The 21,305-nt window shown below is 43.8% G+C and overlaps 4 protein-coding genes across 4 annotated transcripts; 2 read left to right on the top strand and 2 right to left on the bottom strand.

Annotated features, from left to right (window-relative positions):
- The first annotated feature begins 4,038 nt into the window (after nt 1-4,038).
- On the top strand, nt 4,039-4,413 carry LOC119816569 (histone H4). The gene has a single exon (XM_038333318.1). It carries the CDS (start codon nt 4,045-4,047, stop codon nt 4,354-4,356), a length of 312 nt encoding a protein of 103 aa, XP_038189246.1. The 5' UTR covers nt 4,039-4,044; the 3' UTR covers nt 4,357-4,413.
- A 1,582-nt stretch (nt 4,414-5,995) lies between these two features.
- H1-6 (H1.6 linker histone, cluster member) lies at nt 5,996-6,622 on the bottom strand. Its single transcript, XM_038333280.1, has one exon. It carries the CDS (start codon nt 6,620-6,622, stop codon nt 5,996-5,998), a length of 627 nt encoding a protein of 208 aa, XP_038189208.1.
- A 3,738-nt stretch (nt 6,623-10,360) lies between these two features.
- LOC119816550 (histone H2B type 1-C/E/F/G/I) lies at nt 10,361-19,312 on the bottom strand. The gene is made up of 2 exons (XM_038333296.2): nt 18,881-19,312; nt 10,361-10,665 (listed from the first exon to the last, which is right to left on the bottom strand). The coding sequence occupies exon 1, from the start codon at nt 19,274-19,276 to the stop codon at nt 18,896-18,898; it is 381 nt and encodes a 126-aa protein (XP_038189224.1). The 5' UTR covers nt 19,277-19,312; the 3' UTR covers nt 10,361-10,665; nt 18,881-18,895.
- Nucleotides 19,313-19,569: 257 nt separating this feature from the next.
- On the top strand, nt 19,570-20,039 carry LOC119816548 (histone H2A type 1-E). The gene has a single exon (XM_038333293.1). It carries the CDS (start codon nt 19,587-19,589, stop codon nt 19,977-19,979), a length of 393 nt encoding a protein of 130 aa, XP_038189221.1. The 5' UTR covers nt 19,570-19,586; the 3' UTR covers nt 19,980-20,039.
- The last annotated feature ends 1,266 nt before the right edge of the window (nt 20,040-21,305 follow it).

The raw sequence follows: 21,305 nt of genomic DNA, 5'->3' as shown, positions 1-21,305 counted from the left end.
CTTCAAGTAACTGTCTTGGCAGCCAATAATATGTCAATCTGTCTCATCTTAAGGAAGTAAAATGGAAGCTGGAAGGTGTCCTGGAGAATGCCAGGAGTTGCTGGGGTCCTGCTGCTCATTTCTAGTTATGCACAATAAAACAAAAAAAGTAATCTAACTAGACAACTTAGAAATTGCTAAGTTGGAGAACAAAGGGTCATCTGTTCATTTTTCAAAGTCAAGTCTTGTGTTTGTATAAGTACGCGTATCTGTCTTCACGTGTATGTTCATATATGTGAACATGTGTGTGGGCACCTGTCTCCATCCAGAAGGCATGTGTTCAGTGTCCCCCAATTCACACATTTGCCTGCATGACTGTGCTATAAATTTCATCCTAAAGACCAAGTGCCCCAGGCCAACAGCTACAGTGGTTTTTTTTGGTTTTTTTTTTTTTTTTTTTTTTTTTTTTGAAGACTGAATTTGAGCAGGGACTTCACCTATTTATTGTTGTTGTTTTGTTTGTTTGTTTGTTTTGTTTCTAGTTTTTTTTAAACCTTTATCTTATTTTCTGTATGTGAAATCTAGGTAGAAAAAAACAGCAAACTTTGATAGATAAACTTAGAGCTATCATTTCCTTAATGTGCTACAAACTCATCTAGCATCTGGTATATTACCTCGGTATCATTCCCATCAAAATGTGTGCAACTAATAAACTCATGATTTGGTAAATATGCCATTTTTTATATTGTACTACACAGCTTTATTGATATTCTTGCCCATCTTATGGATGTATTTAACTCAAATCACTTTAAGGATATTTATATCACTTCTAATTCTGGCTTTTTGTTGTTGTTGTTGTTTGATTTGGCTTAATTTTTGTTTTAAGTTGGACACCACACAGTCCAGGATAGCATCAAACTCCTGTGGCACAGGCTTGCCTTAAATTACACCTACTGTAATTGGGATACAGCCATGTACTCTTTTTCTTTGTGTTTTATTGAATACTCCCCTCTTTCCCCGCACTGTGATAGCTAGCTGGATGCTTTTCCTTTTCTGTAAAGACATTATCATCTGAGTATAAGATGTAAGCAGTGTTTATCTGCATGATCGGCTGAAACACTGTGATTTGTTCTCTCTAAATAACACTTTGTACATAACAGAATGCCATGAGGCGTCCTCCGCCTCATTAGGGAAAGGTTCAGTAAAAAATGGTATGATATAATAATTAGACTGCTGCAAGAATGATGCATTGCATTTTGATGTGTTTCTTAGGGTTATTTCTGCCTTTTTCGTAAAATTTTAGGGGCTGCGTTTGAAGAATTAAGACATTTCAAATCTCCCGTCTCCCTCCACCCCTGGTTAAACATTTACCCACCGTGGTAGGTTGGAGGAACGCTGACACCTGGCGGCTAATTTCAGTACATTACAGTTGGTAGTAAAGAAGTTGAGGACAAGGACATATCCCTAAAGTAAACTGTTGGGATTAGGGCTGACAGAAGCAGCATCTCTTGTCCAGAAAAACAACAGGTATGTTAGGCACACCTGTAATCCCAGCACCTGGGATGTGGATACAGGGACATCAGAGTTCAGCATATTCTCAGCTATTCTGTGAGTTGGAGACCACAAGCAACTTTCTTAAAAGAACAAATAGCAAGGTGTGTGTGTGTGTGTGTGTTTCTGTGTAGAAGATATTTTTTAAAGAGAAAGTGCATGAAAATTATAGGACACAGAATTATGTACTAGATACTGGGAAGACTGGTATAGTGAACAGAAGGCAAACACGAAGCCCAGTGGTCTCCTAAGTGGCTTTCAACAGTGACAGGCACCTTCTGGGAGGTCCACCCTGGTACCACTTCCTCTCAAGTGTTGTGATGAGAAAGAGAAGTAGCTCTTTCCAGTCTCTCAGCACTGCAATCCTGGGCACATTTCAAAGCAAAATGTTGCACACACGGTGCCAAATTTTGTCATAATGCTACTTTTAAGTCAATACCTTTATTTTTTAAAATTTAATGATGACTATTAGGCTACTCTGAACAGCTCTAAGCATGAACGGTGTGTGGACAGACAGGCACCTGAAATTTCAAAGCTTCCTCAACGTTTTGGAACATAGCTTGTTTGTGCTTTCATGACTAATCCCAGCTCTTTCGCATACAGAACATTGATGGAATGTCTCAGGACTCAGGCAGCCAATTTTTAGAAATCATGCGTGCTTTGGCATGTGCATCCATTTAGATATTACTGGATATCATGCTGATGGCTCTGCTGTTTCTTATTAGCTGTCCAATGTAGAGTAAGAGAAAAAAATGGTGTTTTGAGGAAAAGCTCTCTGCTCCCCTCCCCATTTTTCTGAATACAAATTTGCAGTGTGAGTAACATCTTTTGGGGAACAAAGGTTTTCTAAAAATAATTCCTTTTCTGTATCGAAAATCAAACCCAAAGCCTCACACATGCCAAGCAAGTATTCTCCCACTCCTCCAAGGCTTTGTAAAATTAACATTTTATGTAACTTTACATAAATACTAGATGCTAGGCTGTTCTCACTACTACTTCCTCTAGAAAGTTCTATGAGGAAGGACTTTTTGGCAACATTAGCTTTTATTTCAATGTATGAAAACAAGAGCCTAGAGATGAGTTATCTTGCGATTTGAAATTTCTGGTTAATAGCTAGAAAATGACCGTGCTGGAATTTTAATTCAGCTCCTAGCCACTATAAATACTTATCTCCAAGCCAAGAAAGCCTGTGGTGGGATGCTGTTGTCATTTCTTGCCAAATTAGAGGGCATTGCCAGTGCTACCTGGCAGCAGACCTCTGATGTCTTCTACAGCAAGGAATAAATATGCTGTACCCTTTCAAAATTAATCAGAACCCTAGGAACTTTCAGAAATATTTCCATGTTTTAAAAACGTGTTTTAAATTCATACTTAGTTGGGGCTCCTGGTTTAAGGTGTTTGTAGTGGGGGGTGGATAATAAGAAAGAGGAATTAAAGGCCTTTGATTTGGTCAGAAGGTACCCGTGGCACCCATGGACATCAAAAAAGGTCATCGGATTCCTGGAACCAGAGTTTTGGGAGGTTGTGAGCTACCATGTGGATGCTGTGAACCAAACCTGGGACCTCTGGGAGAGTATCAAATCAAATACTTTGAGCCATCTCTCCTACCTCATTGTTTAAAAATATTCGGAAGTCCAATACCGACAATAAACTCACATTAAGACATAATGTTGCCTGCTCTTCTATCTTTTGAAAAAAATGAGATTAGCCTTGTTTTGACATCATTAATCTTATCAAAGGTGTCACTAGGTCCCTGTAGGCTTTGTAATGACCTTAATCAAGTATTAGCCCTGCACTGTAATTCCCAGATCTAGAAAACACGTCTTTTCAGAAACTGAGAAAGCCATGCTGTCGTTAATAAAGGTTGGAAGGGAAACAAAAATGGAACCAAGACAGATCGGAAGGACACAACAGGCAAAGAACAACCGGTACCGTAAGTGTATCCTTTTGTGCAGTCTTTATTTAAAAAGCGGGTGGGGAGCGAAGTCACTAGGTGTCTGACTCGAGATGGGGAATATGAAGTCTACAATTAGGAGGTTCAATTTGAGAGGCTTTTTCCATGTTTCTGTCTTCACAAACAAAGTCGTCAGGAACAGTAAAGGGTGTTTGTTGTTGGCTTCACCGTTTTGGATATTTTACGGGCGTCCGCACGAAACAACCATCGACTAATTTCATCATAAAATAAAAACAAACATGAAATGGAGATATTTGCTTTGCGTAATAGCGCCTACAAGGCTTTCATTTCGCGCAAAAGAAAAAAAAAAGATGAAAAACAAAATTGAATATTTTCCGCGAGATTGAAACCTGTACGTCATGACACAGCGTGGAAAATAGCTGGGGTTTTCTGGCCAATCAAAACCTTCAGATTGTAATGGCGCTTCCTGTTTGCTCCACCCCCTTTCGAGGGCCTGCTTCGAAAACCCCGCCTAACGCCTGTGGTTTTCAATCAGGTCCGCCAGAGTTCTATTTAAAGGGAAGCTTGGGCGCTGCTTGCTTTACTCCGTCCTTGTAATCATGTCTGGTCGTGGAAAGGGAGGTAAAGGCCTGGGCAAAGGTGGCGCCAAGCGCCACCGCAAGGTCCTGCGCGACAACATCCAGGGCATCACCAAGCCCGCCATCCGCCGCCTGGCCCGGCGCGGGGGAGTCAAGCGCATCTCCGGCCTCATCTACGAGGAGACCCGCGGGGTGCTGAAGGTGTTCCTGGAGAACGTGATCCGCGACGCGGTCACCTACACGGAGCACGCCAAGCGCAAGACCGTCACCGCCATGGACGTGGTCTACGCGCTCAAGCGCCAGGGCCGCACCCTCTACGGCTTCGGAGGTTAAGCTGTTGTTTCACTTCCTCCTCTGTCGCAAAAGGCCCTTTTCAGGGCCACCCACAAACTCAACAAAGAGCTATTGCACGTCTTGCGATCTTTTAAACAAAGACTGGACAGACAGGTGCGGGCTACCTTGCTAAGCCGTCCTTCCCATCATAGTTGTTTCAAAAGCAGGTATTTTTAGACATGTAACCACTAAGCATGTACAGGCTTGTTAATTTTATACAATTTAGTACTGAATACGCTAATTTAGTAGGCTTTGAATTAGAGTCACCTCGTAACATGAACTGTCGGGAATTGTGACCAACATTTTAAAGGGCTCAATAACGCTTTTCTAAGGACAAGGGCTGGTTCTACACAGAAGGTATTGAAGGTATTTTGTTTAGCTATTCATTGTATACAATAAGGCCTAACTACATACTCTACTGGGGACGACCTTTTTATACACGAACTGCATAGTTGTGGAATGGCGTTCGTGTATGTAGCAGGTTTGTACAGTTGCCAGCAGAGGGCGTCGGATTTCCGGGAAGCTGGAGTTAAAGGTAGTTGTGTTCTGATATCCAAACTCTGGTATTCAAGACCAGCATGTGTATTTGACTACGCAATCTCTCTAGCAACCCCGCTATGGTCTTTTGTCACTCCTGAAACCAAGGGCTAAAATAGATAAATATGAATTTAGTATATTTGTGACACTCCTTAATGCATAAAACTGTTAAATCACAAGTTTTAAAAACAGGATTTTTTAAAAGTATTTCACACCAGACTGCCCCAGTACTGTTTTTGTTATGTCGAGCATTGAATTCAAGCCCTAACAATTCCCTAAAAGAATAGGGCTCCTAATTTTTAATACTGCTCTTGTCAATCTCATGAGGCCTACATGTTATTTTCATAAAATAAACAAAAGATTTCAATTGTAACTGTTAGACCAATAGTATTAAACCATTTTATAAAATGGGACAAAATTGATCTCTATTGATAAACTGCAAAAACTTCCAATATTCTTGAGACTGCTCGCTGCATTTTTCCATTCATCACCCACGAAATCCTAAAAATTAAACTCAAGAAAACATGTATAATCTCTAGGCTGACTCCTAATCATCTGGGTTCATAGTGGTTGTTCGACAGCCTGGACACTGATTAATGGTTTTTTAAAGTGTAAATTGAAGTACAATGTTTGGTCAAAGTGGCATCTATTACTGAACTCATCTCTACTTTCTTCCTTGATATGGTGGTGTTTCTAGAATGAAATATGCCTATGGTGACCTTTATGATAATGAGAAAGCATTAATACACGACCAAATTTGTAAATAGGCTACACCTAGGGCCCTCCAAACTTTTTTAACTCTAGGGTCTAGAAGACAGATCCACATAAAGCGACTGTCCACCTCGTTAACTTTTTGGTTATGTTTTTTGAGACTGGGTTCCTTGTGGCTTTGGTGCGTGTCCTGGAACTTGCTCTGTAGACCAGGTTGGCCTCGAACTCACAGAATCTGCCTGCCTCCCGAGTGCCGGGATTAAAGGAATGAACCACCACCGCCCGGCTTCATTAACTTCTGTTTTAAAGTGTTTTTGCCATTTTAAAAACTATGGAAGTGGCTCTTAAAAGAGCCTTTGGGTTTTTTTTTTTTTTAAACTGACTTTGAAGCTCACTTCTTCGCTGCTGCCTTCCTCAGGTCGGTCTTATGCAGGCCCATCTTTGGCTTGCCACCGTTGGGGTTGGCCGCCCTCGCTTTGGCGGGGCTTTTCCGCGGCTGCACACCTTTGGTGCCTTTGGTCTTCGGTCGGCCGACAGATGCTTTTGTGGGCGTGGCCTTCGGCTTCTTGACGCCCTTGGTCTTACTGCTCTTGGGGGATCTCGAGACCCTGGACAAACCCAGCTTCTTCGCCTTGGCAGAAGCAGATTTCTTGACCTTACCCTTGACCTTCTCAGGAGCCGCCTTCTTGCTGAGCTTGAAGGAGCCGGAGGCGCCGGTGCCCTTGGTCTGCACCAGGACCCCCTTATTCACAAGTCTCTTGAGGGCCAGCTTGATCCGGCTGTTGTTCTTCTCCACGTCATAGCCAGCCGCAGCCAGGGCTTTCTTCAGGGCAGCAAGGGACATCCCGGTCCGTTCCTGAGACGTCGAAAGGGCCTCGGGAATCAACTTGGAAACCGAGAAACTCCGGGGTTTGCGAGCAGCGGCCAAGCCAGCCTTCTTCCTTCGCCTCTTAGATGGAGGTTTCTCGACAGGAATTGGGACAAGGCTACTTGAGGCTGCAGGAGCCGTTTCCGACATAGCCAAGAATTAGTCAAGAAATAACCCAGTAAGAAAAAGTAAAAAGACCACCAACAGCGCAGGGGGGGAAGGGGGGGCTTATATAGAGCAGGGCGCGCTGTGATTGGTGCATTCCCAGACACCTCCCCCGCCCCTGGTGGAGGGGCGTTTGTGTTTCTTTTCCCCCCAAAAGTAGAAACTTCCATGTGTGCTCACTGCAGAATCGCACAGGTTGCGACACCAGGTGACCCACGGGGACTTGGATTCCACCTGACTTTTTACCTTTTATTGATAAATGTTCCTGCAGGCCAGAACTAGTGGGAAAAGCCCTTGATTTTCAATCAAATTCATGAAGAAGAAGAAAACTTTCTCTTCTCTTTGAAAATTCAAAAGTAATTTTTGGTAGAAAATATATCCAGTGTCTTCGGAGGGATTGTCTATATATGTGGCTTCTAACTGGCGATTAAAATCAATTATTCAGGCCCGAAGTCTTATCGAAATTATTTATATATGTGACAGAAGTAACACAGACATCTTAGCCATCTCCCTGTAGAATCAGACGGTGTTCCTAGAATTATCCCAAAACTCCAGAGTGAGGCCTTCTCAAAGGGAGCAGAGCCTAAAAAACGCTCCACAGAGCATGTGAGAGGCGCTGCTTCCCCTGAATCGTAAGAGGAACTGCTCAAACGCCGTTATATACGGCTCACCAATGGCATCTCTGTAGCCAAATCAACCAACGTCAAGGTTGGTTTTCAACCGAGTTTGCCTCTCCTTTCGCGAATTAAACGCCGCCAGGGGCCTACTCTCTCTGTCTTATCTACCCCGGTTGAATACGCACAGTGCCTGCCCCTTAATTATCTATAAAATTATAAAGCTGGGATGACAGTTTACAGTCTCTTAAAGTGGCTGTGCTGGTAGATGCGCCTGCAGGTGTGTTGGAGAAGTGTTCTTCTCAGAGCTTATCCAAGGAGCACGTCTGGAGATAAGAGTGTCTCCAGCTGGGCTTTGTGGCAATATGCCCAGAACTAAGGCAGCTGAGGCAGAGGGAGGGTGGCCATGAGACTGAAGCCACCATGGTTAGAAGATGTCAAGAGAAGAGGAGAAAGAGGAGAGAACATGATGCTCATTAAGGTGGAAGGTGTAAAACCCAATCCATTCTGGAGGATGCTAACATGAGGGTGTTGTGGGATTATGTCAGCTGAAGCAGAACTTGTGAGCCGGTGCAGCCAGATGGTATGAGTCCTTTCTGGAGATATCTACCCTGGTGAAGCAGGGATCTTAACTGATACCACAAAAAAGAATTTAAGAACAAGACAGCATGAGAAAAACTGATGTCTGTTAAGGAGAAATTGAGGGTGGGTGGGTGTCTGTCTCAGGAAAAGGGGGTGTGTGTGTTAACAGAAACTATGGCTAGGCTTGGTGTGCAGAACTGTAACCCCTGCTACTTGAGAGGCTAGGGAAAGAGGGTCTAAATTCAAAGCACACATGGGCTGTAGAATAAGCTCACAGACGGGAGATCCTGTCTCAAAATAAAAGCCACACTGAAAACAGTGGGAATGTGCCTTAGTAATAAAGCATCTATCTAGTATGTGGTAGATCCTACATTCAGAGTACAGGACTGCAGGGGAGTGTGTGTGTGTGTGTGTGTGTGTGTGTGTGTGTGTTGTATGAATGTGTGTACACAGGTATTTTGTGGTTTTGAAGTTACATTGCTCAATCATCTTTAAAAGTTAAAGCAGTTCAAAAATTAAGTAAAATTGTTTGAGGGTAAAATTGTATGAGGTGGTTACTTGTTTCTTTTCAAGAATTTCCTTTGTGAATGAACTGATAGGGGTGTTTATGAGATGCACCATTCAGGCTAGGGATGAGAGGTGAGCTCTGACAGCTGTCCTCAGAGGTCACATATGTATTGTCCTTAAGCATTTTGTGAGTTGTGGTGGTCCTCTTGTTTCAGATGGTTGTATTAAAATTTGATGCCCAAACAGTGAAAAGCATAAATTAGACCTTGAGGTTGAGGTGAAGGTTCCTGTGATGGTTTGAAAGAAAATGGCCTCCAAAGGGAGTGGCACTATTAGGAGGTGTGGGTTTGTTGGAGTCGAGTGGCCTTATTGGAGGAAATATGTCATTGTAGAGGCAGGCTTTGAGGTCTCGTATATGCTCAAGCCACACCCAGTGTCTCAGGCCATTTCCTGTTGCTTGTAGGTCAAGCTGTAAGAATCTCAGCTCTTTCTCCAGTACATGTCTGCCTGCATGCCACCAAGTCCCAAGATGATGATAATGGACTAAACCTCTGAAAATGTAAGCCACCACAATCAAATGTATTATTTTATAACAGTTGCTGTGGTTGTGGTGTCTCTTCACAGCAATAGAACCATAACTAAGGCTGTTCCCTGCCCGTACTTCTCAATTTCCTGTCTTTCAATCTTTTATCACCAGAGCCCAGGACCACCTCAACCCAAAGAAAACTCATTAGGACTATTTGTGAAAGTCTCTAGATGCTTGTGTGAAAAGTGTGTTCTCTATTCCAAGAGCCATCAGAAGTTCATGAAAATTATTATATTATTGTAGCATGTATCTAGGCTTTTTATGTTTGGCATAAACATCATCACCATTACTGATAAGTGCTGAGTGTATAATATTGGGACTCTAGAAGGAATCTTAGAATTTCAAAGGCAGTGTCTAGGGGGACAGTATGGGGGAAGGCTACTTCTGAAATATTTCTGAACCAACACTTGAGGACAAGGCATCAAATTTCTGAATGCAAGAGATAAAAAGTTTCCTCTCCCCCCCACCCTCACACACACACACACACACTCCAGAAAACAAGAGTATCTTAATAAAGTACCTAAGTTCATATATTTTATTCTAGTATGTTTCCTGTGTGTGTGGGGGGGGGGGACTAAAAGCAAAATAAAACAAAACTATCAGTTGAGAGTCACAAGTCTAACTCCCACCTTGCCGTGCAGTGTGGTCTTCCCTGGGAAAACTGTCCGTCTCTCTGAGCGACTATGAATTTGATGTCACTTTGGACTCTCTGACCTCTTTTACACAGACCAGCTTTCTGGACCATTAACATCGATGCTATACAGCCATCAAGTAGACCTTCACAGATTGGCCGCGCATGTTAGTCTATTGCTTTAAAAGTAACAAGGAACTGACAAATGTAATGAATCCCTAGATTCTATAATTGAAAATCCAGAAAAAGAACTTGGATTCATAGTTTGCCCCAGGAAACTGAAGATAACCATTAAAAAATAATAATAATAATCATGTATAGCCAGACCTGTCCAGGTCCAGTTTGTGTTTCAGGGTGCAGTGCTATGAAGCCTGGGCCGCCCTTCTGTTCCTGGTCTTCTTCTTTCAACCTCCTCAGTCAGCCATGGAGGCACCATGATCACCACCGTGCCTGCCTTCATTTTCCTCTTCTTCTTTCTTTTCCTTCTCACACACTCCTGCGGGGGATGGAGCACGGGACCTGGCACGTGACAGGCATGCCCTCTAGCTACACCCTTAGCCTGTCTCTTTCAGGTGGTTGACCTGAGTTTTTCCTCTTAAGAAGAAAAAAGGTTTATAAATAAAAGATTTATAAATGAAGATTTACAATTTGCATGCTCTATATTCCAAAAAATAGAGATGCAAATTAACTCAAAAACACAAAACTAGTTACATAGGTAGTGATTCATTCATAAATAAAATATTATACCTCCACAGATAGTAATTTCTAATCATATTTAGTTAATTAAAATTACATACGTAGGATGCGTTTTTGCTTTACATGATATTTTTATTATCTGTACACTATATATTCACATATCACCAACACTTAAAAGCTTTTTTTAGCTAGGAGTATTTTCATTTTCTCCTCATGTGTGTCTTTCCTATCACAGACGTCTACGGTGAGCATTTTCTATGGAATCTTTAGCCAGATGCTTATCAGTTGTTCCTCGAGTTTTGGAAATACCGCCATTAGTCTGCTAGTGTCACCCATTTCCATTGTCTCGTTTGTCAGATGGAACAACATCCAGCACTGATGAACGGTAGAAGAGATGCCAGGTCGACTCCTCCTGTAGAGAGAGAAAGAGAAAAGTGAACTCACTCTAGCTCTATGCCTGCTGTTCTTCCTGGAGTGAGAACGACAATGGGGATCAGCATAGACTTGGATTTTGTTGTTGTTGTTGTTGTTGTTGTTGTTGTCTTCTGAGAGACCAGTGTTCTGAGGAGCCTATGAATACCATTCAGTGCATATAGTCATCACAACCATACTATGCCAAACTATGGCTGCTCCCCTCTGATTATAGAAGATGGAACTCAGCAACAGACACTGGTACCCCCAGGAGCTGATAGATACTGGGATTATACAGTAAACCTAACCCCTTTACTACCTGAGCCTGGTTTCAATAAAGGATTAATGGGATTATCGAGTTAGTATCCTGGGAGCTCCATTTTATGGAAACCTTAAAGGATAGGGATCGATCATGTGGGAAAGGAGTGAGGGATGTTCTTAAGGGAAATGGTGGTGCTGCCCCGGTGCAGGGATGGTACAATGGGGGAACACTGGCTTGAGCTGGAGCCTGTGGAGTTGCCTGTGCAGGACTGAAGGGTCCTTGCATGAGGAAAGCAGGAAAAAGTAGTGTTTGTTATTCCCACATGAGGGAGGAGGCACTGAGTGATGCGGGATGCCCTTCTGTATATGCATTGCTCTTATAGGTTAATGAATAAAGCTGCTTTGACCTATGACAGGGCAGAGTAAAGCCAGGCAGGAAATAGAGAGAGAGAGTAGGCAGAGTCAGGGCAATGCCATGTAGCTGCTGAAGGAGAAGGACACAGTGGAACTTTACCAGTAGACCAGAGCCTCGTGGTGATACACAGATGATAGAAATGGGTTGATTTAAGATCTGAGTTGGCCAGACATATGCCTAAGCTATTGGCCATGCAGTTGTGATTAATGTGGTTTCCGTGTGATTATTCGGGTCTGGGCAGCCAGAAACAAAAGAACCTGGTGACAATAGAGGGAAGCAGAGGTGAGGGATTCACTCTCTCTAACAAGTGGGAGGTATGCATTTCGACGGTCTCTCCTGCTCAGGGTGTGACCAACCTCTGAAGGCCCAAGAGCTCACTGTGTTTCTTCCAGCATCTTTGTTTTAATAAAGCGTAAGTAAACCTTTGTAAACGCGGTTGAAGAGGCATTGGACTTGGGGGCTGGAGAGTGCTTGCTTTGCATTGAAGAGAAGAGTTTGGATCTCAGTGCCTACATAGCAAGCTGGGCATTTCCACAAAAGCCTCTAACCCTGGCTCTAAGTAGGGGCAGAGACAGAAGTAAGAATTTGCTGGCTGTTAGCCTGGCCAAGAAGGCCCAAGACCTAGGTTCAATAAGGAGAGACCCCACCTCAAAGGAATAAGCAGAGAGTACTAGAAGAGAATAACCAAACCTTTCTTCTTTCAGTGTGCATGCATAGGCTTGCACATATTTGCGCATACATGTGCAAACATACGCACGACAGACATATGCACACATAAAATAAATAAACAGAAACAACAAGTAAGGTAGCATCCTCAAGGACTGTGCTGGAAAGAACCACAGCTCTTCTTTCGAGTGTTCACACTCATCTTCACTACTTCTTTAATCACACCAGCTCTCAGGGCAGCACAAGCAACAGCATGGATGTAAGGACATGCATCAAGAAGAGCACAAATACAGGCTTAATTAGTCTACACTTGTTTTCTTTACTGGTTTAATCCCTCAAGCATTCCCCCAGCTTCCATCGTATTGTCTAAGGATTAATTGAGTCACGTAAAACTCTTAGAACAGTGCCTGGCACACAGTAAGCACTATGCTACATTTAACGACTAATTATAGCACGCATTTGCATCAGAGTTCCTAGTTTTTATACTTGCTGCCATGCGTCATCCTCCTTTCTCTGCTCTACTCCTTTGCTTTCCCCAGAATTTAGGCCATTCTGACATTCTATGCACCTAGAATTCGAGTACCCGTTGTTTACACGTTGTCTTCCCAGCTGAGGTGGAAGTCCCATGAGGGTAAGCACTTTGTCCTTTGCCCATGAGACAGTCTCTGGAGATAGATAGCTCCTTAGCAGTGATCCAGCAGGGCAGGGGGAGAAGGGGAAAAGCCTCCTTCTTAAATCACTGTAAGCCTGTGGCTACACCTAACCCACAGCAGACACTGTTAACTGAGAAGCCATCCTGGGGTCCTTTATAAGAACAGAAGGGAAAGTGTAGGAGGCACAGCTTAAAGAAAGCACTGGAGAAACCAGACTTGTAAAACCCTCAGGTCTATTTTCTTGCAAGGAAGGAAAGTGGCTGTTGCCTAGCCACCCAGAGGGCTGGAGCAGATGTTGTCTGGCAACCTGGAGGTCTTTTTGCTGTTCTAGGGAGCCAGCCTTCCTGAATCCCCAATATCCTGAGCATTGTGAGCCCTTTTCCTGAGCTTTGCGTCTCAGTAAATAGAACCTTTCGTGATGAAAGAGATCCTGTGCACTTGACATCCTCCATCAACACAATCTAGCCTTCTGCTTATTACAAATCCTCCGTGGGCCCTTGCCCTGAGCACTGGTCATCAGTCAACAGGATTCATCTTTATGGTAAAGGTCTCAGGTGCTTTGCTCCTTTGCTCTCTGTAACTTTGTCTAAGGCTTTGCTGTGATAATTGTCACGTAGAAACCTTTTTTTTTTTTTTCAAAGCTTTACTGCACTTAAATGTGTAAGAAAAATAAACCCTGAGGTCAGACTGGGGAGGTTTTTGTCCCAGCACCTGCTGAGGTGGGGCCTCGTTCTTTACCTCTCATGCACTGTGTTCTCTGCGGCCATGATGCTTGCCTGTAACACACAGTATGGCAGAGAGACACACAAGAGGCTCTAAGAACCAGCCCTTCAAGCTACATGTGTCTCAGGGGTCTATGGAGGGTCCTAAAAGAAAAACACCCACCATGCCAGCTCACACATTAGACTGATGGAGACCCATTGTTCCTTCCCTTCCTATTTGCCTGACTAAAGCTCCTCTTTATTTTTAGAATTGACTGGGCCAAGAGATGAACCTCTAATTCTTAGAGTCCAGAACCCTCAGCACTCTAATACCTATAAAAAGGACATTTTTGATCTACACTTGGAGCTGGCAATGTTTTGGGGCTTTTGTTTGTTGTCTATCCAACATCTTGGAACCTGAATCATCTCTGTAAAATTCCCAAGCAATTTTACAATATATATTACATATATTTAGAATTTCATATTTATTTAAATATATTACTATTCAAATGCATGAGTAAAAGCTAGAGTCCAGTGTGTTATGACTGTTCGTACAAGCCACGCCCATTCACTCCCCCATCAGCTGAGGCAGGCTGATCTTTAGCTTCGGCCTGAGCTTGCTCTCTTTTTCCTCTTTCTCTCAGAGAGGCAGCTTCGCTTCTGCCTCTCTCCCCACTTCTCCGCTCCCCCCTTTCTCTCTCACTCTGTCCTCTTCTCCTTCTTCCCCCTCCCCTCTCTTCTCCTCCTTCTCTTTCCTTCCCATTTTATAATTTAACTAATAAGTATCCAGTTCTATTCTGTACGATGTGTCTATCCATGTCCCTGTCTCCTGCCCGCCCACCATGTGTCTCCCTGCCTGGGATCAGCCACCACTCAGGGACCAGCAGCCGTCTCTGCCTGGTACTGGCTGCTCCCAGGGCCCGCTGCCTGCTGCCACATGGCCTGCTAGCACCATTTGGGGACCTACAGCATTTCTGCTGCCTACTGCTGCCGGGGATCTTGCAGCATTTTTAATAAATCATAACACAGTGTCCACCACCTTGTTTGAGGAATTCTAATAATAGAATTGGACATTTGTTGAAAATTAAAATAATCAGCTTTTCTAAGTTTAACCAATAACAGTAGAGAACATGTGAGGGAAATTATGCATAAGAAAAGAGAGAGAAAGGAGAAAGAAAAAGGAAAGCAAGAAGCTGCTGTGACAAATGCCTGACGAGCAACTGCAGGACGCTTTGCTGTGGCTCATGGTCCAGCCCATCACAGCAGAGAAGGCCAGGTGGCTGGCATGTAGCTGGTCACCCTGCATCCAGAGTCCAGAAGATGGCTTTCTCCTTCTTATCCAGTCTGTAACCCCAGCTCATGGGATGACAGAAAGTTAAAGGGTTAAAATCTCTCCAGAAATGGCCTTGCAGACACACTCAGTGTTGTTTCCATGGAGATTCTAAATTCCAACAAGCTGTTAAGCATGTCGGAGAATGGGATACTGCCGAGGAAGACCAGAACTGTATGTCAGGAATGCGCTGAATTGCCTTCTCGGGATGGGTTTGTCATTCTCCGGTCTCCATCACTTCAGACCCAGCAACAGGGTGATCCGACACTGGGGGGTGACCACCAATATTCTACCAAATGCACATTGGGATGTTGCTCTACAGAAATCTTTGGGAGAGCCAAAAACTGCACGTATTTTATGAGTGTACATCGTGTATATCTATCTGCGTATCACTTGCATGCCTGGTGCCCATGGAACCTAGAAGAGAGCATTGAATCCTCTGGAACTGGGATTGCACTCAGCTGTAAACTGTCGTGTGGGTGCTGGAAACTGAACCCAGGTCCTCTGGAAGGGCAGCCACTTACAGTGAGCCAACTCTCAGCCCCTCAACTGCTTCTGTCTACTCAAAACTAGGGTATTGTAAGAAAACTTCCTCCCCTTTTCCTAATTTATAATCAACTAAAATACTTAAAGACTCAGCAAACTGATTTTAGAATCTAAATAATTTAGTGAGTTTATCGTGTCTTGAAGAAAAGGCCGAAAGCAGCTATGTACTTGGCTCACTTGACTGTAGGCTTCATCACGCAGGGTGTACGGGATGAGGGTTCAGAAAAAGGAATGTTTAATGCCATAAACTTGTAATTACTGAGAGTGTCTAAAAAAAGGGCTTAATCTAAATCCCTTGGGGGATAACTGTTTTAAGTCTCCTTAAGAGGTCTTAAAGAGATTATGATTGGGGGAAGCGGTGCATTTTCTCTCAACCTAACATTTTTATCTGAATTCTATAATTTGTAAAATTCCATCTCTCTTAATCATAAACGAACTATTACCCAGATTGACATAAAGCTGTTTCACGTACATCCTTCTAATATAAGAATAAAATGCATAAACTATGTCAAACAAGGGCAGACAGTATGTGTATGGACAAAAGATCTTTAACCTTGACCTGGCAAGATGGCTCAGAAAGTAAGGTGCTTGCCACCCAGTCTGATGACTTGAGTTCAATCCCTGGGATCCACAAGGCGGAAGGAGAAAGTGGACTCACTCAAGTTGTTCTGACCTGTACTTGTGCAGTGTCAAGTGTGAGCTTACCCACCCACCACAAACACACAAAATAGAGATGTAATTTTTAAAAGGAAAAACTTCTTTAACCTTTCTCTAACAACTTTCATTTTTACCTATCTTAAACTGAAGTTCTAAGTTCATAACATTAGGACAGCTAAGTTGCTTTTTACCTGAAAAAACAAACAAAACAGTCTTTGGGGATCTTCTCCATTGCCACTTAGTGACAATTTTCCCACTACCTGAAAGAAGACACTTTGCAATGCTTCAGAATTAGCTGTGTTCCTTCTAGAAGGTGGGAGTGATTACCATTACCCTCAAGGTACAGGTGAAGAAGCTGAGGCATGGAAATAGTGCACGGCTTGCCTTAAAGTCTCCCCATGAGCACGTGACGAACTGCCTGGGAATTAAACTTCAACCCCACAGGCTTCCCCTTTTCAACAGGGAACAGTGCTTTGCAGCAGTTTTGCTGGTGTGAACCAGTTCTCAGCTCAGTATTCTTCAGTGATGCTTTCTTCAGTCCTCAGCCGGTCTTTCTGAGTGGGCGATTGTTGTCTGTGTGGTGACGTTTGTCAGTACCTCGAGGACAGTCAGTTAATTATTAGCACGCATTCCTTGTGCGTTGACTACAGGCACAAACCACCACCACCACCCAGCATTTTTTTATATTGACTCCTGAAAAATTGAACTTTGGTTTTCATACAGCACAGAAAGCACTTTATTGACTGTATTATTTCCTCAGTACTCTCTTCAAAATAATCTTTAAAGAATCAATTATGTCAGTTCCCAGACAGTCCCTGGGAATGCAAGTACAGCTTATTATTTTAGTTTCCTAACTTTCTTTGCAGTGTACAGGGAAATTGGTTGTCACTAAGAAAACAAAGGAAAAAAAACTCCCAAAATAGGTTTTGGTCTAAAACTCATCCTGCCAAATTTAGTATGAACTTGAATTTAATATTGGTAAAGAACTGATCTTCACATTAAAATATGAGCATGGATCCCAGGTACACGGAAAGAAAACTGGGACAGTCTCACCTTAGAGTCTCAAGCTAGAGTCTCACGCTAGAGTCTTACTGAACTGAATTACTACATTACTTAAGACCACCAACTTCCTTAAAAAAGAGAGTAAACTTAACCATTGTCTTGTATCCTTGTTTGTTTTCCTCTGCAGCTAGGGAAATTGGGTATAAAAGACAGTCCTTAAATGAAGCAAGCAATCGTGTTTCCTTATGTACACACTAACAAGCCCCAATCCCAAACCCGGGCTCCTGGTGTATCTCCATTATCTTTTCACGCCTACAGACTTAGAGTAGCAAAGGCAAGGATGGCTACTGCCAATAATTTGTTAAACAAAGCTCATTATAACCTGTGTTAACATTAGGAGAGTTAACACAGAACAAGAGGCCCGTGGCGCTGTCAGAGGAGCTGCAGTCAGGAACAGAGCTTATGGGAGACAGCTCAGGGGGTAACAAAGCTTCTCTGGGAGCAGCTTGCGAGGCAGACCCCCTGGGAGGATTGTTTCCAGAGCGCCCCTGGTTTCTGCTGTACAAAGGGATTCCACCATATCAAATATAGTGTGATTGTTTCCTGGGAAAAATCCCACTCCTCTCTGGGCAATTTACTTCCAGATCATACTGAAGATGGCTTTTATAAGAGTAATAATAGTTAGTTAGATCTATGATTTAATTGGACTTTCTGAGTTTGCCTGAAAGTTCCAAGTGGGTAAGACAGTAAAGATGATTAGGGGAATGGTTTAGATTATTGTGCCAATTGCTCCACTAAGAGACCCAAAATAGACAAAAGTAGCCTAGAAGTCACCTTCCCCTTAAACAAGGAATTTTCATACATTATAGATCACGAATGCTGCCTGTGGAAAAAAGAGGCCGATGACGAAAGAAAGCAATTAGTCCCCACACCCCAGCTTAGACCCGAGTTCCTCGGTCCTGTAACTCACAGAACTAATCCCAGCCCCGGTACGCACCTTAAAAGCAAAGTTGTGAAAGGAAACTAAACGACTCTGCTGGGCGTAAATAAAGCTGGATTGTTAGCTGCCGATTCATTTAAAGTTTCTCTAGAGCAGATAATAGAAATCTGCTGCACAGAGGGCCAGACAGCTGCCTGTCAGTCCGAAAGGAACTGAGTACAATATACTTAACTTCCTTAAAACTTTTTAAATCAATATTAAAAGAAATCATTGCTTTGGGATGAAGATGTTACGGTGGGAAAATTTACACATTTAAAAATTACAGTTCACCCCCACCCACCGGCTACTTCCCCTCACTCCTCTCTGCCTTTCACCCCACTGGACCTATGAAAATAATTGGGCCAAGGGCTCTAACGTGATAAATGTCTACATCTGCTTTTCAACAAATTGTTTCATTTCTCACCAGAATCTGGGGGCGGCGACTGTCAGTGTCGGAGGTCCGCTTGATAATGGCTAACTACATATTATACCCTAAAAATTTATTAGAAACTGATCTAACATCTCAGGGGTTAAAGCTGCAGTCTGCTGTATGTTACATCTACAAATATGAAGACTGTTCTCTAATAAGCGGCTCCTGTTTAGAGCTTTCAAAACGAAAGCAAACTTGAAGCACTTCTCCCCAAAACAAACCACCTGGAATAAGTGTTTTAAAGACGAAACACCAGTGGCCAGACTATTACCAGGTCCATTTACTGGCTCCATTATCTGTCGTCCTTGCTCTACGACTTCGTTCCTTCCGGGGAACTGACTCAGAGCAACCGGAAGTGACGTTTACGGGCTCTAAAAGTTAAATTTCCTGAAACATTTCAAAACAAATTCTAACTAAAAATAACATTTAACGCTTTACGTAGCCCTGAACACTATAAAAGGATTTAAAGTTGCAATAGCTGTTACATAAATTTAAAACAGTGCTTTGCCACAACTCTCTTTTTGAGAAGGTGGGTGGCTCTGAAAAGAGCCTTTTGAATTGGCAATAGAGGCTTACTTGGCACGGGTCACTTCACTTGGAGCTGGTGTACTTGGTGACGGCCTTGGTGCCCTCGGACACGGCGTGCTTGGCCAGCTCCCCGGGCAGCAGCAGGCGCACGGCCGTCTGGATCTCCCGGGACGTGATGGTCGAGCGCTTGTTGTAATGCGCCAGGCGCGACGCCTCGCCCGCGATGCGCTCGAAGATGTCGTTCACGAACGAGTTCATGATGCCCATGGCCTTGGAAGAGATGCCGGTGTCGGGGTGGACCTGCTTCAGCACCTTGTACACGTACACCGAGTAGCTCTCCTTGCGGCTGCGCTTGCGCTTCTTGCCGTCCTTCTTCTGGGCCTTGGTCACGGCCTTCTTGGAGCCCTTCTTCGGGGCGGGCGCGGACTTCGCTGGCTCTGGCATCTTCAGATCTCCAAACACAGGAAGCTCAATGTGGGTTGGAAGTAGACATCTCCTACTTATAGGGCGTTTATGCTAATGAAGGATTTCAAAGAAGTCTTAGCTAATTGGAAGAAACAACACCAAAGGGATCGTGGGTGTGATTATGCAAATGAGGTTTTGAGATCCAGATTTTCTATTGGCTATATCGCGGAGAACTCTTGTAACCAATCAAATGAGTTCTTTTACTACCCAGGAACAAAATATAAAAGCAGCCGTGTTTTACAACGCTGAGTAGTTTGTGTTCTGTCGCTGACTTCTTTATATCTTTATTATGTCTGGACGCGGCAAGCAAGGCGGCAAAGCTCGCGCCAAGGCCAAGACCCGCTCCTCCCGGGCCGGCCTGCAGTTCCCCGTGGGCCGCGTGCACCGCCTCCTCCGCAAGGGCAACTACGCGGAGCGGGTGGGCGCCGGCGCCCCGGTGTACCTGGCGGCCGTGCTGGAGTACCTGACGGCCGAGATCCTGGAGCTGGCTGGCAACGCGGCCCGCGACAACAAGAAGACGCGCATCATCCCGCGCCACCTGCAGCTGGCCATCCGCAACGACGAGGAGCTCAACAAGCTGCTGGGTCGCGTGACGATCGCGCAGGGCGGCGTCCTGCCCAACATCCAGGCGGTGCTGCTGCCCAAGAAGACTGAGAGCCACCACAAGGCCAAGGGGAAATGATTTGATAACCATCAGAACTTTCAAAAATTTTACACCCAAAGGCTCTTTTCAGAGCCCCCACGGTTTCAAAGAAAGAGTTGAGCATACTGCAATAATGAACTCTTGTCTTTTGGCGAGCTCTAGTTACTAACAGTTTGAGACTATTGGCCAAATCAGTAGGGCCTCCTGGGATGTAACTAGATAAATAAGGAAGTCTAGAAAGCCAAATGTATCTTCCCAGAACTACTAGTTCTAACCAGGTAATGGAGACTGGTATCCAGTCAAAGGAAGTTGTCTTAAGGGTGTCCATTTTAACTATTAACCTACAGCCTTTAGCATTCAATGAACTGTAATAGATCTATTGAATTTAATTCTATTTCTCAGTTTACAAACAGCCTCTGGCCTCCACAAAACAACAGAAATGAAGGTTATCTGGAACCTTAGGGAAACACCCAACTCCAGGGCTCTTGTTCTTACCAACTTTTTCCTCAGGACAGCATAGGCCACATAATAAAAAGCTCGTAGCCACTCCACTAAAGCACTAAGGGTGAGACCATCAGGTTCCCACAATTCAAATTCACCAGGGTTTCTCAGCCCTTGTATCCCAGGCAGGCCCTCAAACTCAGATTTGCCTGCCTCTACCTTCTGAGTGTTGAGATTAAAGGCTTGGGACACCATGCCCAATTTAGTGCTGTGTTTCTTAATCCAAGCAAAGCTGCTGCTTGTGCTCTTGAGATACTGACAAATGTATGAGGACCTAGGCAACCTCTTACTCGTTCCCTAAAAGACATTCCAAAAAGAAAATAATTGGGTGCCCAGGAGTTTTGAAGATAAGGCAGAGGAAAAACAATTACCTTGACGTCTGTAAGAATTTTCTGTGTATGGCCATACTGCTCTAAACACAAGCTAAGCAGGATCATGCCTGGTTAGTGATGGGATAGGAACCCACCTGTGGATACCAGTGCTCTAGGTTTTTTTAAAAAATAATAATAATTTTCTGAGGTGTTTAGTTTTGAGTGAGGACCAATCTCACGCAACCCAAGAAACCTGAGTGCTAGCTATATAACCCAGGCTGGTCTTGAGCTCCTGAGTTTACTGCCACCATTTCTCAAATGTCAGGAATACAGATGTGCATCAACACACCCTGCTGAGGAAGAATGGTTCTGTTTGTTTACGCAGGGTCCAAGGCTGGCCTCAAACTTGCTAGGTAGCTGAGAATGACTTTGAATTTCTGACCCTGTTAGTTCAAGCTCCTCAGTGCTGGAACACAGTTGAGCATCACTTGCCTGCTTCCAAGGTGTTAAGAGAGTTCTCACAAGCAACTGGTTTGGGGAAATCTGGTCTCAC

Source organism: Arvicola amphibius, chromosome 6 (genome assembly GCF_903992535.2).
Source record: "Arvicola amphibius chromosome 6, mArvAmp1.2, whole genome shotgun sequence".
Classification (NCBI taxonomy): domain Eukaryota; kingdom Metazoa; phylum Chordata; class Mammalia; order Rodentia; family Cricetidae; genus Arvicola; species Arvicola amphibius.
This window is presented reverse-complemented; position numbering and strand designations above follow the sequence as displayed.